Raw genomic sequence first — 13,728 nt, 5'->3', positions numbered from 1 at the left:
AACAAACATGTACACTTTACTGCAAACCTCTATACAAATCTCTAATCTAGTCCTTCCTGCCATTTGACTAGCTTGTTTTCGGTTTATGTCTACTGTCTGTATGGAAAGTTGTTAATGAGGCATACTTGAGATAACTGTTCAGCTCATTTGCGTCAGTTTGCTTTATTTTCATGACAGTGTCTGTCTGCATTATTAATGCAGTTTGGTGTGCCAACTGTCAGACATCCACATCCACGCAAAGTCCGACTCAACATAATTGAAGGAAAATGTAGCCTTTTGTTTTTTTTCCCCGTTTTTAAAAGACACCTTCACATTCATTCCCAGAGTCATTTTCAAGGTGATTCACATCCTTTGAGTGACGAAATATTAAACATTGTTAACCCAAAATTAGTCCTCTTTTGCACACGCCAGCAACCTCAACATCAAACCATGCCATCAAATGTCACAGATGCGCTGTCGGTTTTTCACCTTCATGGCTCCCACTGAATGCTTGACTGACAGCTCTGGCAGAAAGGTGCAGCTCATTGTGGGAAACCATGCATTGCATGAAATCTTTTTCAAAATGTTGTCAGCTTAACGGCAGCTTTTCAAAAGCCTGACACCTTGATAGACTTCCTGTGTTGTCAGACGCTGATTACAGAGCTTGATACTGTTTCAGAGTAATGGAAACTGGAAAGCAAAAACCTGCTCTTTGATTGCCAAAGTTTCAGTCTTAATCGTCCCACAAATCTAATGAGTGAGTCACTGCAGTATTAAAATACAACACTCTACCTTAACAAGTTACCACATGCACTGTGATGCTGAATTCCTACTTTGTAATATTCACAGAGAACTTGGTTTATTTATTTAACCCCTGTTGAAAAAAATTGTAAAGTATGCAAACTTAGAATTGTTTACAGTAAGCCATCTAAACAACAACTCAATATAATTAGTTATATTATTTGCATCTATACGGATCATTTAAAAGTAATTTACAATATCAAGTTGATATTCGTACTATGCATAGTATCATACATGCTTTATTTTTTTGATGATTACACAAAAAATCAATTGCTATATGCAAAGGTTTGTGGTGTGCAAAGAAAAAAAACGTTTTTGTAATCTGCCAAAAGTTCTAATCCTGTTGGCTTCCTACACAAACACACAGACATGGATCATTGCTTCTCAACACTCACACATCACAACAGAGAAGCGTGACAAGTTGAAAAAAAGACCTAGGTTATTTTGGAAAACTCATTTCACCCTCCCAAGAGGGACACTGGTTGTCTGAGGAATGCATGTGAGTGACGACAACCGTATCTTGTCAGACAAGGACTGGCTTCCTCCAGACAAGCTGACACACTTTCAAGATTATAGGTCTGAAGCGCGGTATGGGGCACACCTGGACAGCTCGGCCCAACGTTGTGGCCACACAATCACAGGGACGTCCCCTCCACAGACAAATTCTCTGTAACCTGGCATCTTCTGTCCAAATGACACATCGTTCTGAAATCCACACAGCCCCTGCTATTTTCCCAAACACCAACCTGTTAAACATTTGCTGCAGCTTTAGGCATTGACACGTGAAGCCGGACTTCGTGCTTGCATGGAAAAGCACTCAGGAGAAATTACATAATCTCCATCGAAACAATTTAGTTTAGGTATTGTGCAAATGGGCCTTTGACTATTGGGCTCTTGATGGAAGGGATGACAACAGCATGTGTACCAAGTTGCTCACTTTGGTTCAACACGCGCGAGTGTTTTATTCCGTTTGTGCCCGAAACCGATATTTTTTCTTGTGAGCGTCTTCCAGAGCTTGATGGATGAAGTGCTATACAGCAGGGCCCGATGTAACTGAAGAAAAAGCAGTTTGGATAATTAAGGAGATCCTTTGGTTGTGGTCCCAGAACCTTTCAGCACATATGTGAAGTTTTGGAAAATGACCCTTTGCTGCTCCCAAAGTTAAAACAGAATTGTCTCCTTTTTTGATCAACTTTGCTTTGTATTCTGAATGTCATTTGTGGTGTTTTGGAAGCTGCGACATCATGATCATGATTAAAGTCCTCAGTGGGACCGTTTTACTACTCATGCGATCGTGTAATACAGTGGATGTTGGAATTGAACATGTCCCTTGTTAAAATAGCAGTGGAGGTCTATGAATCACTCATTTTACAGCACTGAGAACACTTTAGCTATTGAACTAAACTGAGCAGAGCAGGGCTGACCTCTGACCTCCTGCAACATAGCTGGTCCACGCAGTTTTTGCTTTCCTACTGAGGGATTTTAAAAAGTATCTAGTTAAAAATTAGCATAGTTTGTTTTCTTTATTCAATGCAATGATTTATGTGATTTTTCTTGTTTGGCACAGATGCTTCTTGAAGTTGGGAGAGTGGCAGCTTAGTCTGCAAGGCATCAATGAAAGCACCATCCCTAAGGTCCTGCAGTATTACAGCCATTCCACCGAGCACGACCGCAACTGGTACAAGGTCAGCCCCATTATCCACTCTTTACACTCTAGGCTTTCTCTTTCAGCTTTCTGGCCACGGTAAAAAAAGAAAAATACAGCGGTGTTGGAAAGAGGTTGAAAATGTGTTTGTTTTTTGTTTGCTTGTTTTTTTGCCTTTTCACTCAAACATCTCCTAACAAAGATGTTTGGCTTCAGTCGGTGCATGGTCCATTTATATAGATCAATGTGTGGTTATATTTAGAGTGCATCCTCCGGTGTATCAAATGATTTCCCGAAAATGTGGTGCCGGGAATTAGAACTTTTTTTTTTTTTTTTTGGTCCAAGCCAAAGCCAGGCTGCAGGGATGGTTGCATTTTACTCACCTAGCCAGCTTCCTACCCACATGTCCTCGCCAACACCCTTAAGCTTTTAACCTTTTAATAGGTGGTTGTGTAACCCAGCAAACCAAACATCACACTCACTCACACACACATTTGGATCACGTCCGGAAGACTTTTTGTCCCACCCTAAACTGGAAAAATGACATCATGAGCCATCATCATGGTGGAACTCATTTGCAGTTTTTGCCCCGTGTTTTCATTCAGCTTGTCCCATCTTTTGGCAGGCCTGGCACGCCTGGGCAGTAATGAATTTCGAGGCTGTGCTGCACTACAAACACCAGAGTCAAGCTCGAGATGAGAAGAAGAAGTTGCGGCACGCCAGTGGTGCCAGTGCCAACAGCGAGGCCAGCAACAGCGACAGTGAGATTGACAGCAACGACCACAGCCCTGCTCCCTCGCCAGGACAAAAAAAGGTTAATGAGGTGAGAATGGTACAGAATCAACCAAACATAGAATGATGAATAATAGATGGATAGTTTGGTATATAGACAGATTAGATGAACAGTCTCCCGTGCCACAACTGTCCAAATGTTCTTTAGACGAGTTGAAGCTGAATAAATCAACAGTGCCTCACAGATTGCAGACAAATATTGTCGATTACTCACTTGCTTCGAGCAAGGAATGATTAAGCAACATCATGACATGATTAATTAACAACAGATTTTTTGATAAAGTTGATAAAAATGCTCCTTGAGATGGATGGACATATAATATATCATGTTCCTCAAAGTGTTGTTTTTTTTTCTCTCTCAAAGACATTGCTCCTGTATACGGTTCCTGCTGTTCAAGGGTTTTTCCGCTCCATTTCTTTATCCAGAGGAAATAACCTGCAAGACACACTCAGGTGAGTCATGTAGCTCTAGTTAGTATTGACTGTCGTGTCAAAGCTTCTGTTCTGTTTTGTGATTTATTACTGTACGTTTTAGGGTTCTGACTTTATGGTTTGACTATGGCCATTGGCCTGAAGTAAATGAGGCCTTGGTGGAAGGCATCAAAACTATCCAAATAGATACCTGGCTGCAGGTAAAACTTGCAAGATCGTCCAGAGCAAGAGAGCCTTGATGGAGGTCTTCCATTTCCGTGCTCATCTTTGTGTTTGCTACTTAGGTGATCCCACAACTTATTGCTCGGATTGATACTCCTCGTCCTCTAGTGGGTCGCCTCATCCACCAGTTGCTGACAGACATTGGCCGGTATCATCCACAAGTAAGTTTGCAGTTCTACTCCTAAATCTACCCCCCCCCCCCCCCCCCCCCTCCCCAAAACCATGTTTGAAGCAATAACAATTGATTAACGATGACTCACTTATCGGCAGGCATTGATCTACCCACTAACTGTGGCCTCAAAGTCTACCACCACAGCTCGCCACAATGCTGCAAACAAAATCCTGAAAAACATGTGCGAACACTGCAACACTCTGGTCCAACAAGCCATCATGGTATAGATAGTGATTGTCATTATGCTCAACTATGCATTAATAAATTTCAATATATAATATGTAATGTATCCTTTGTCCAGGTTAGTGAGGAGCTCATCCGAGTTGCCATTTTGTGGCATGAGATGTGGCACGAGGGCCTCGAGGAGGCTTCACGTCTCTACTTTGGAGAGCGTAATGTCAAGGGCATGTTTGCTGTGCTGGAACCTCTGCACGCCATGATGGAGAGGGGGCCACAGACCCTGAAAGAGACTTCTTTTAATCAGGTGTGTGTCTGGTAGATGACAGCTGTGCTTCTTCATTGTAGCACCAGAAAGTACACCTCATTCTGCCCTAATGACTGAAAATATAATGGATGCCATTAAAATTAAAGCATTCTTATCTGAGGCTATTAACTAAGGAATGTTTAAGGGCTAAATCACTTGTTTGTATTCACGCTAAAGGCTTATGGCAGAGACCTGATGGAGGCTCAGGATTGGTGCAGGAAGTACATGCGCTCTGGAAATGTGAAGGACTTGACGCAGGCCTGGGACCTTTACTATCATGTGTTCAGGCGTATCTCTAAACAGTTACCACAGGTAAGCAAAGCTGCACCAACACAAATCTCTTCACACTAATGTTGACTTTTTCTTTCACAAGCAATGCAAGTTCATATAATTGACATAAATAATAAATAAATCAAACTTAAATGTGTTAAATATGACACGGATAAGCAGTAGACTACTGGTAACACAAACGCACATATGACAAAGATTAATGTCCTTATTAATGAAATGCATTGCGCCAAGCTTTGTATTCTGGGAACTGAAAAGGAAGGACCTGGCCTGCCTGTAAATAGTAAAAATATACTTCAGGCACGTGCTAACTAGTGCTAAGCAGCTTTTCCCCCCCTTGACACTAAAATTATAGCTTCCTTCCCATGGTGCATCTTTAGCCCATCTTATTCACTGCTCTCATCAACATTGTATGCAGCTTACTTCTCTGGAGCTACAATATGTTTCTCCTAAATTGCTGATGTGCCGTGACCTGGAACTGGCAGTCCCGGGCACCTATGACCCCAACCAGACCATCATTCGTATCCAGTCCATCGCGCCCTCCCTGCAGGTTATCACCTCCAAGCAGCGCCCACGTAAACTCACCATTATGGGTAAGGATTATTGGCAGTTCGCTTCGTTCCGGTGATCAGGTTAGGTAAACAGGTTGGGCTCTTTGACTTGATTTTGACATTTTAACTCATTTAAATTCATTAGATCTGTATTAACAGATGTCAAACCACACAAAAATTAAACACACACGCGCGCACACACACACACACACACACAGGCAAATGCTGGTTGATTCCAAATCCAAACAATTGGAGGTTAACCAGAATTACGGAACTGATTGTTTGACATTAGCAGTTCCATGATGAAAATTTCCATTCACACACAAACCAAGATTCCCCCAACCACCAATCTTTGACAATAATTTGAAGGCATGAATAAATAACAGTGGCTCTATCTCATTTGCCGTGATGTGTGTTGTGAAATACAGCACTGAAAGGTCTTTAAAAATGCCTCGCCGCAGTAAAGTCACCTTGTTTCAAAGCAAAATCACGCTGCTATTAATCACAAACGGTTCACTTTACCTCCCACTTTCCACCGGACAGTGTCGTGCCTTGTTCTCATGTTTCGCCATCAGTGACACACAACATGGGCTGCGAAAAATGAAAGGCAATACATCAACTGACCTCTGGAGCAACACAGCAGATTAAGACCTGTCACCCACTATGGGGTCTTCCAGATTTACTGTCAGGCCTCTTTGGCGACAGTGAACACATTGCCTTGATTTGATGGTCTTGAGGAGCAAATAATCAAAGTGATCCTTCTTTTAATATTCAGTGTTGGGACACCTCACCGTAAACATATGTACCTTACAGGCAGTTGAAGAATGATTCAGTCTTCCTCTCCGCTAACCGTGTGGATCTTGTGTTTTGTGGCTCCCTCTGCAGGAAGCAATGGCCATGAGTTCATGTTCTTATTAAAGGGCCATGAGGACCTGAGACAGGATGAGAGAGTCATGCAGCTGTTTGGTTTGGTCAACACACTGCTGGCAAATGACCCCGCTTCTTTGCGCAAGAACCTCAGGTAAACTAATTGCCGTGTATGCACGCACAATAGCGTCTTCACTGTCTGAATCTTTCATGTGTTACACTCGATAGCATCCAGCGCTACGCAGTGATCCCTTTGTCCACAAACTCAGGCCTGATCGGCTGGGTCCCCCACTGTGACACTCTGCACGCTCTCATTAGAGACTACAGAGAAAAGAAAAAGATACTGCTGAACATTGAACATCGCATCATGCTAAGGGTATGTCACTTCTGCGGGGAGTCCTCATTCCTTAAATATGTATGTGGAAGTCAGAGATCTTACATGGGGATGGGTTAAATGCAGAGGACAAATTTCACCACGCTCAGATGTGTGTGTGACGATCATTGGGACTTAAATCTTTAATCTTTAATCTTAGAACGGTTTTGAAGTTCACTGACGTTGGCAGTTTTTTACCTTGTGTTTTTCAATGAATAATTCACTGATATCTACGGAAATGTGAAGCTTATGAGGATTTGTGTGATACTTGACAGGAGTCTGCAGGAGTACCGTTTTAGTTTCTTCTATTCTAATTCAAAAGCCAGATTTGTAATTTTTGCCTCGCTCCTCATTTATAACAATTTTTTAAACTTTTTAACCAACTCTTAAAACTGCTTCATTAAAAACAACCCAATTTGGGTCAAGATTGTATCAACCTACTAAATTGGGTCAATTTAACCCAACTTCCTGGGTCCCATTTTTAACCTAGATGTTTTACGGGTGTTTAGTGCAAGTTTTATGTTTGAAAAAGTTTTGTAAACAGTTTTGCCATAAGTATTAATAATGACTTGGACTTATATTATACTGGTTTTAAGGGACTCAAGGACGAATTATCTTAAGTGATATGTCATCTGCATATCCATTGCCTTCTGGGTGTTTTTATAGTTATGGAAGAATTTAATAAAACGTTCCTCTTGTTGAATTTGCAACCAGGCTGTGAGCTTTAATTAGAGTTAGCTTTGGAACAGGGAAATTCTGGTCCTACCACATTGGATCGATGCACCACCTGGCGATTCCCCGCTGTTATGTAATGTATGCACATGGTCCCATAGCCACAAATGTTAGTGAGAGCCGTCCTAAACGGCCCTCCTAGAATCTGCCCTTAACCTTCTAAGATTGTGATGGTTGCTGAAAAGTCCTTTTCATCCCACTCCAAAAACATCACCAGTGTATTGAACTATCTGTTTTGATTTTTTTTTTTTCATTTGTTCTTAGCAGCTGGGTAGTGCTTCTTTAATTCTAAGAGCGACACTAAGGCACAAACATATTTGTGCAACACGTTACTGAGATTTAGAATGGATAAATGGGTGGATTTCAGTCCTTTCATTTTGTACAATGAAGATTTATGTTGAATTGGGCCAGCATATGGCCATGACCATTTCTGTCATTTGTAGTTGTAAAATGACGCTTTTCCAAATTAGACATCAACTGTCACATTTTACATTTCACATAGATTCCTCCACACACAAGATGCTATTTGCATTCATTTGTTCTCGACAAATGAGCACCGACCCATCTTAAACGAAGATGCATTTGGTCTCCTAACTGCTGCATGTTAATTAAACGTACAGACATCAGACACGCTAAATGAGGCAAGGCGTATTGAGCAGATCCATAGCTGCAATGTATCGCATTATTTTCTTGAAATAGTTTATAGAATCAGAATCAGCTTTATTGGCCAAGTTTGTGCATGCCAAACAAGGAATTTGAAGTTGATCTCAGCCTCTGTACAACATTTAAGTGGCTGACAACATTCAGGTGACTAACAATATTTAAGTGGCAAGAGCAGGATGTCTCTGAGAAGAGATCGAAAGGTATTACGCAACTCGAGCCAGCTTCTTATTTCAGCCGAAGGAGAGACACATTGTGAAAATTCTACCAATCTTCAATCTGCATTTTTTTTTTTCCCCCGGTATTAATGTACGTTACTGGCATCCTTGCTAACTGAATGTCAAGGCTGAATGTGTAAAAAGTCATGCAAAAGGACTGCTTTCCGTCCAGATGGCGCCTGACTATGACCACTTGACACTGATGGAGAAAGTCGAGGTGTTTGAGCATGCTGTCAATAACACGGCCGGAGACGACCTGGCGAAGCTCTTGTGGCTAAAGAGTCCCAGTTCTGAGGTGAGCTGCTCTACTTCTTTCTTCATTTGCAGCACTGGCAAGAATGAATGAGTGTACGTCAGCATCCGTCCTCCCAGTTCAGTGATTCGGGGCCAAAATGTCAAGGACATTTTGTCAACTGTCTAAAATCTAAATTAAGAAAACCTACAATAAAAGAACTATTGTAGGACAAGGAAAGTGTCATTGAAGGAACTGAACCTCACTTTTGTCATCTTCCACATCCCATTAGTTTTGTAACCTGGACATTATTCCTCTTCTAGGTGTGGTTTGACAGGAGGACGAATTATACCCGCTCCTTGGCTGTGATGTCAATGGTTGGCTACATCCTGGGACTGGGCGACAGGTGAATTCATCAAAGTTACCATTACATGACATTGTTCATAGAGAGATTCTGCTTATATTCTTCACAGGCATCCTTCGAACTTGATGTTGGATCGGTTAAGTGGAAAGATCCTCCATATTGACTTTGGAGATTGTTTTGAGGTAAGGGGCAATTATGTATGTAACACAAACGCGTCTTAACAATTATTTGCCTCAAGATTAACCTGGATTATATTATTGATCAGGTTGCCATGACCAGAGAAAAGTTTCCTGAAAAGATTCCCTTCAGATTGACAAGGATGCTGACGAATGCCATGGAGGTAACTGACACCACATTGTTACATCACTAATTACGCGTTTTGTCGCAAATAGTAGACTTAACCAGAATTGATTTACCCTGGGAGAAAACTGTGCACAAAATTTGTGGTTGCGGCCCATAAATTGTGTGCGTTTGACTGTGCACACAAGGTGACGGGCTTGGACGGCAACTACCGCATTACATGCCACACGGTGATGGAAGTACTGAGGGAGCATAGAGACAGCGTCATGGCCGTGCTGGAGGCTTTTGTCTATGACCCGCTGCTCAACTGGAGACTCATGGACAGTAAGGACCCATTTAAGACAATTTCATGTCGTCCTTTGTGTTTTTGCCAAGAAACACCCATTTATTTGTAGGTATCTCATATGAGACTCAAGTGGGGAACAAAATAGAACGCCTTGATCGTCCACTATCACAAATTGAAATGTAGGGAGAATTGTACAGCGGGTGTGAATTTAATGTGTCTCTACTGCAGTCTTTCTCAGCGTGACCATTTTCTTTGCCTGTGATAAAATGACACCTTGTGAAATAATGGCTCTCAAATGCATGGCTGGACAAAGGAACTGTATGTAGGCGGTTTAATGGAAGGCCAGTAGACACCATCATAATGAAAAGTATTTCAAGAGTACGTTTCTACTTTTCCTCCCATTTTCATGGTAACTTCAAGCAACAAGACAGATGGTGACGCACTATTAGACAAAAACAAAGTGATCAGTTATCAGAAAATGATGGCTACAGTTGGAATTGGTCAATCACATATGCACTGATGTGTATCCTTACACATCTGCTTTTCTTTAAATTGGGCTCTTGGTTTACACCTAAAAAAATTCTCAGAAGCTGTAGCTTGATATTATAAAAATGAAAATGACGTCTCTTTTTCTAATGCTGAAATCTTTGCACATTACAGTGTCGTGATTCTGAAGTAGAATTTGCCGCACTTGAACGAAAGAAAAAGAAAAAAAGCCAAGTTGTTGTCATCATTGCTAACAAACATGACCTGATTTTGTTCCCCCCTAGCTAACACAAAAGGCAACAAGCGCTCACGCACCAGGACAGACTCGTACACGGCTGGTCAGTCTGTGGGTGAGTCATCAGTGTTGCTTGATGCTGTACAAAGATGCCCCCCAGCAATCCCCCCTTGACCGTGTTCCGTCCTCTTATACAGAAGCGCTTGAAGGAATAGAAATGGGTGAGACCACGCACAAGAAACCAGGGACCACAGTGCCTGAATCCATCCACTCTTTCAGTGAGTTGCTGACAGTCTGCTTAGCCACAAGAAATACACTGCAGTGTATTCACAAGTGTCTGAGATTGGAATTTTTAAGTCTCTAGTCAACAACTGGTTTTGCCTCTTTCAGTTGGAGATGGATTGGTGCAACCCGAAGCCCTCAACAAGAAAGCCATTCAAATTATCAACAGAGTGCGAGATAAACTTACAGGTAAATTCGGCAGCCTTCTATCAGTAACCTTCGGATTCCATGTGGGAAATGTAATTATTGTTCCAGTTTCTTTTGATCACAAATAATGGCACATCTATAATGAGAAATCAATTCAAATGTTAAATGAAAGTTGCAAAAAATATTTCCATTTCTATAGATTTGACATTGTTGGCGCTATGATCTGTCATGGTCATCAGACACAAATGAGTCATACCTTTGATGCTTCTATTTATTTCCTGGAATAGTATCGGTCACAAACTGACGCTGTGTTATCTACTAGCTCAAGATAAATAATTGTCTCCCTCAAATGTCTCCCTTTAGAAAATGTAATTAACAGTGCCAAGAGACCCACACATCAGGACATTCACACACTTAAAATGAAAAAGAGAATTGCTCAGCCCCAAAACTTGAGAATCTATCAAGGCCAGTCAAGTGTCTCAGATGAATTAAAGTGTAGTCATCATCTTGTTGATGACTTTGCTGGCCAATATTCTTGATTATCATGTTACATTATGTAGCAAAGGCATCTTCAATGATATTATTTTAGTCGACACTGAAGCTATTGCTCCATAATGTTGTCATTTGCCATCCATGTTTTTGATCTGGGAAGTTATCCAGCTTATGGTTTCATCCCAGTCTGCATGTGTCTCTATTTTTCTAATTGTCTTTTCCATGATTCTATTTCACACTCGGAAGAGTCAGACAATGTTCATGTTATTTTCTTGAGCTTGGCCTTGCGCGACGCTGCTTTTCGTAGATCTACCTGGTCCTTATTCGGCCTATCTAAAGCAAAGAGGATTTTACTTCAAACGTGAAGCACTTTGATGTGACTGTGATGGATCCCTCCAGGTCGAGACTTCTCTCATGATGAGACTCTGGATGTGCCAACACAAGTAGAGCTTCTGATAAAGCAGGCCACATCCCATGAGAACCTGTGCCAATGTTACATTGGATGGTCAGTACGTTTTTGTTGTTACAGACGGCAGACTTGCTAGCATGTTCAGCAACCATAATAATATAATCGAGTGTAGTGTTTATGTATCATGATATCATTGCCTCTATTAACCATATGAAGCAAGTTTGCCTGACTTGTATAATGTATCTATTTTATTTCTCTTTAGGTGTCCCTTTTGGTGAAGAGCCATTTTCGGGAGCCATTTTTTACCCTCAACATTCTTTGTGTAAAATTATGAAGACACAATGCAATTCACACCGTCAGTAATTCCCCTAATGAAATTGTCCAGTGGCACCTCGAAAGTCGACCACATTATGTTCTATGCCACTGATGAACTTAAGTTTGGTTGATTTTTTTTTTTCTTTCCCTATTCCTATTGAAAGAATTATATTTGAAAACAAAAAAAAAAACGCCCTCAGTCCAAACTGTTATGAAATCGTGACTGTACTTCATTTTTTAAAATAATCCATATTATGCATTATTATGAATAGAAAACAATTCCGAGATGTCGTATTAAGTGAGATGCTTTAATGAAAATATGCCAAAATTAGCATTTATGAATGATTTGGAGCTCATCAAATAGCTAAAATCAATAACCGTCAAGCAATCAATGACAGTTTTGCCCTGCCCTCATCCCCCTTGCCAATTACGTTTTGCCTCGAGGCTGCCCTGCACTCCCCCAGCTATTTTCTCAGCCTTTTTCTAACTTGTCGTTCCCTTCTCTGTAAAAGCAAAAAATAATAATAATAAGTCACGTCCATACAGTACGTAATACAGCGTTTGTCATGAAGCTCAAAATTAAGCTTAGGTCCATCGTTGTTTCCGTATGTTTCCTGTAAGTAACATTTTAACTTTGTCATACACAAATAAGCAATTAGCCAGTGTATTAGTATTATATTTAAAACGAAACAACACTTTTTAAACAGTCTTATAATAAGATATGGCAGCTAGCCATTGAGGGTGAGAAACTAACATGACAATCTACACTCAGTTCTCCTCTCAAAAATGTAGTCACACTTTCAATTTCAACTTTGAAGGTTCCGCTCTGTCTTTTACACAATATAGCTTTTGCTGAATGAGTCTTTTCCCCCTCCGTTGTCATCTTTTTCCATGGCTTGTAATGGGGAACAGCTACTTCTAATGCAGCCATTTTTTATCCTTATTATACTAATTTAAGTCAACTCGCTGCGTGCCCCCATCCCTCATCCGAACAACAGCACAACTCCTGCCTAAGAGCTTTTTACTGTGTCCATGTTTGCAGCAAGTAACACAGTTTTACTTTGCACGCCGGATGCTTCTTAGACAACCCGACTGCCTGATCATGTCGGATTGTATTACCGTGCCGTTTCGGTAACATGGTAAGCCTTTTACTAACTTAAACTCAATGTGTCATCTATGACCATGGTATGAATTAAACTCAGTGTGTCATCTGTGACCATGGTATGAATGAAATTTTAAATCATCCTGAAACACTGTATAGACATTGTGTGCCATTAAACGTGTACAGGCACACTTTGTTCTTGTGTTCATTTGTTTGTTCTTTGCTCAGAATGAAGAAGAAAAAAAAAGAACACATGGCTTGCACATTTTATCATCAGGCAGGTTTTCTGTCTATCCTTCCTGTTGTCTTTCTCTTAATGCCCACAGAGGGCACTCTGACTCTTACTAAGACCATCCTCACTTATCTTCTCTGGCAATAGCGGATGTGATTATCAGGCCGTTGATAAAAGACAAAATGTTCTTTGGGATGCTTAGCAGTCCTACTTTGCTTTTGTTGTTGAACATTTGGCCCAGAAATGAGATTAGATGACTTGTCTAACAGCAGCCACGCAGTGTTTACCCTCATCCCAAAGCCAAATAAATAGCTGGGGTTTTATATGTGCTCATTGTTATTCCCTCTCTATCTTTTACGTTCTCCTTTGAAGGTTAATTACTTATAGATAGTTAAGGACTACAGATCAACAAAAAGCAGCCCATTGATCTCTTCCCTCACCTCTGCAATGTCACACTCTTTACACAGTGGGACAGAACCCTCGTGATTATCTGTTCCCATCGATCCATTCCTCTCTTTCCCTCTTTCTTCCTTTCACTCCTTTCTCAGTCTCTTCCCACTGTCGTTGCCAAAACCTCATTAACCAAAATGTAGCTTTTCATATGCTGACCGCCGCCGTTTGTGTTGTTGC

At 41.0% G+C, this 13,728-nt stretch overlaps 1 protein-coding gene across 1 annotated transcript in view; it reads left to right on the top strand.

Moving 5' to 3' along the window:
- Positions 1–13,055, top strand: part of mtor (mechanistic target of rapamycin kinase) — a 58,285-nt gene extending 45,230 nt beyond the window's left edge. The window contains exons 38-58 of the mRNA XM_049754516.2: positions 2,348–2,465; positions 3,051–3,248; positions 3,582–3,670; positions 3,753–3,849; positions 3,934–4,032; positions 4,142–4,264; positions 4,345–4,527; positions 4,705–4,839; positions 5,234–5,408; positions 6,252–6,387; positions 6,462–6,609; positions 8,389–8,511; positions 8,772–8,854; positions 8,922–8,994; positions 9,078–9,152; positions 9,301–9,436; positions 10,169–10,234; positions 10,317–10,397; positions 10,510–10,590; positions 11,440–11,545; positions 11,712–13,055. Of these exons, the coding sequence (XP_049610473.1) occupies positions 2,348–2,465; positions 3,051–3,248; positions 3,582–3,670; positions 3,753–3,849; positions 3,934–4,032; positions 4,142–4,264; positions 4,345–4,527; positions 4,705–4,839; positions 5,234–5,408; positions 6,252–6,387; positions 6,462–6,609; positions 8,389–8,511; positions 8,772–8,854; positions 8,922–8,994; positions 9,078–9,152; positions 9,301–9,436; positions 10,169–10,234; positions 10,317–10,397; positions 10,510–10,590; positions 11,440–11,545; positions 11,712–11,727 (2,341 nt within the window). The 3' untranslated portion in view covers positions 11,728–13,055. The remainder of the gene's footprint in view (positions 1–2,347; positions 2,466–3,050; positions 3,249–3,581; positions 3,671–3,752; positions 3,850–3,933; positions 4,033–4,141; positions 4,265–4,344; positions 4,528–4,704; positions 4,840–5,233; positions 5,409–6,251; positions 6,388–6,461; positions 6,610–8,388; positions 8,512–8,771; positions 8,855–8,921; positions 8,995–9,077; positions 9,153–9,300; positions 9,437–10,168; positions 10,235–10,316; positions 10,398–10,509; positions 10,591–11,439; positions 11,546–11,711) is intronic.
- Positions 13,056–13,728: the final 673 nt, after the last annotated feature.

Source organism: Syngnathus scovelli, chromosome 2, assembly GCF_024217435.2.
Source record: "Syngnathus scovelli strain Florida chromosome 2, RoL_Ssco_1.2, whole genome shotgun sequence".
Taxonomy (NCBI): Eukaryota; Metazoa; Chordata; class Actinopteri; order Syngnathiformes; family Syngnathidae; genus Syngnathus; species Syngnathus scovelli.
Note: the sequence above shows the minus strand (reverse complement) of the source record. Positions and strands in the feature narration are given on the sequence as shown.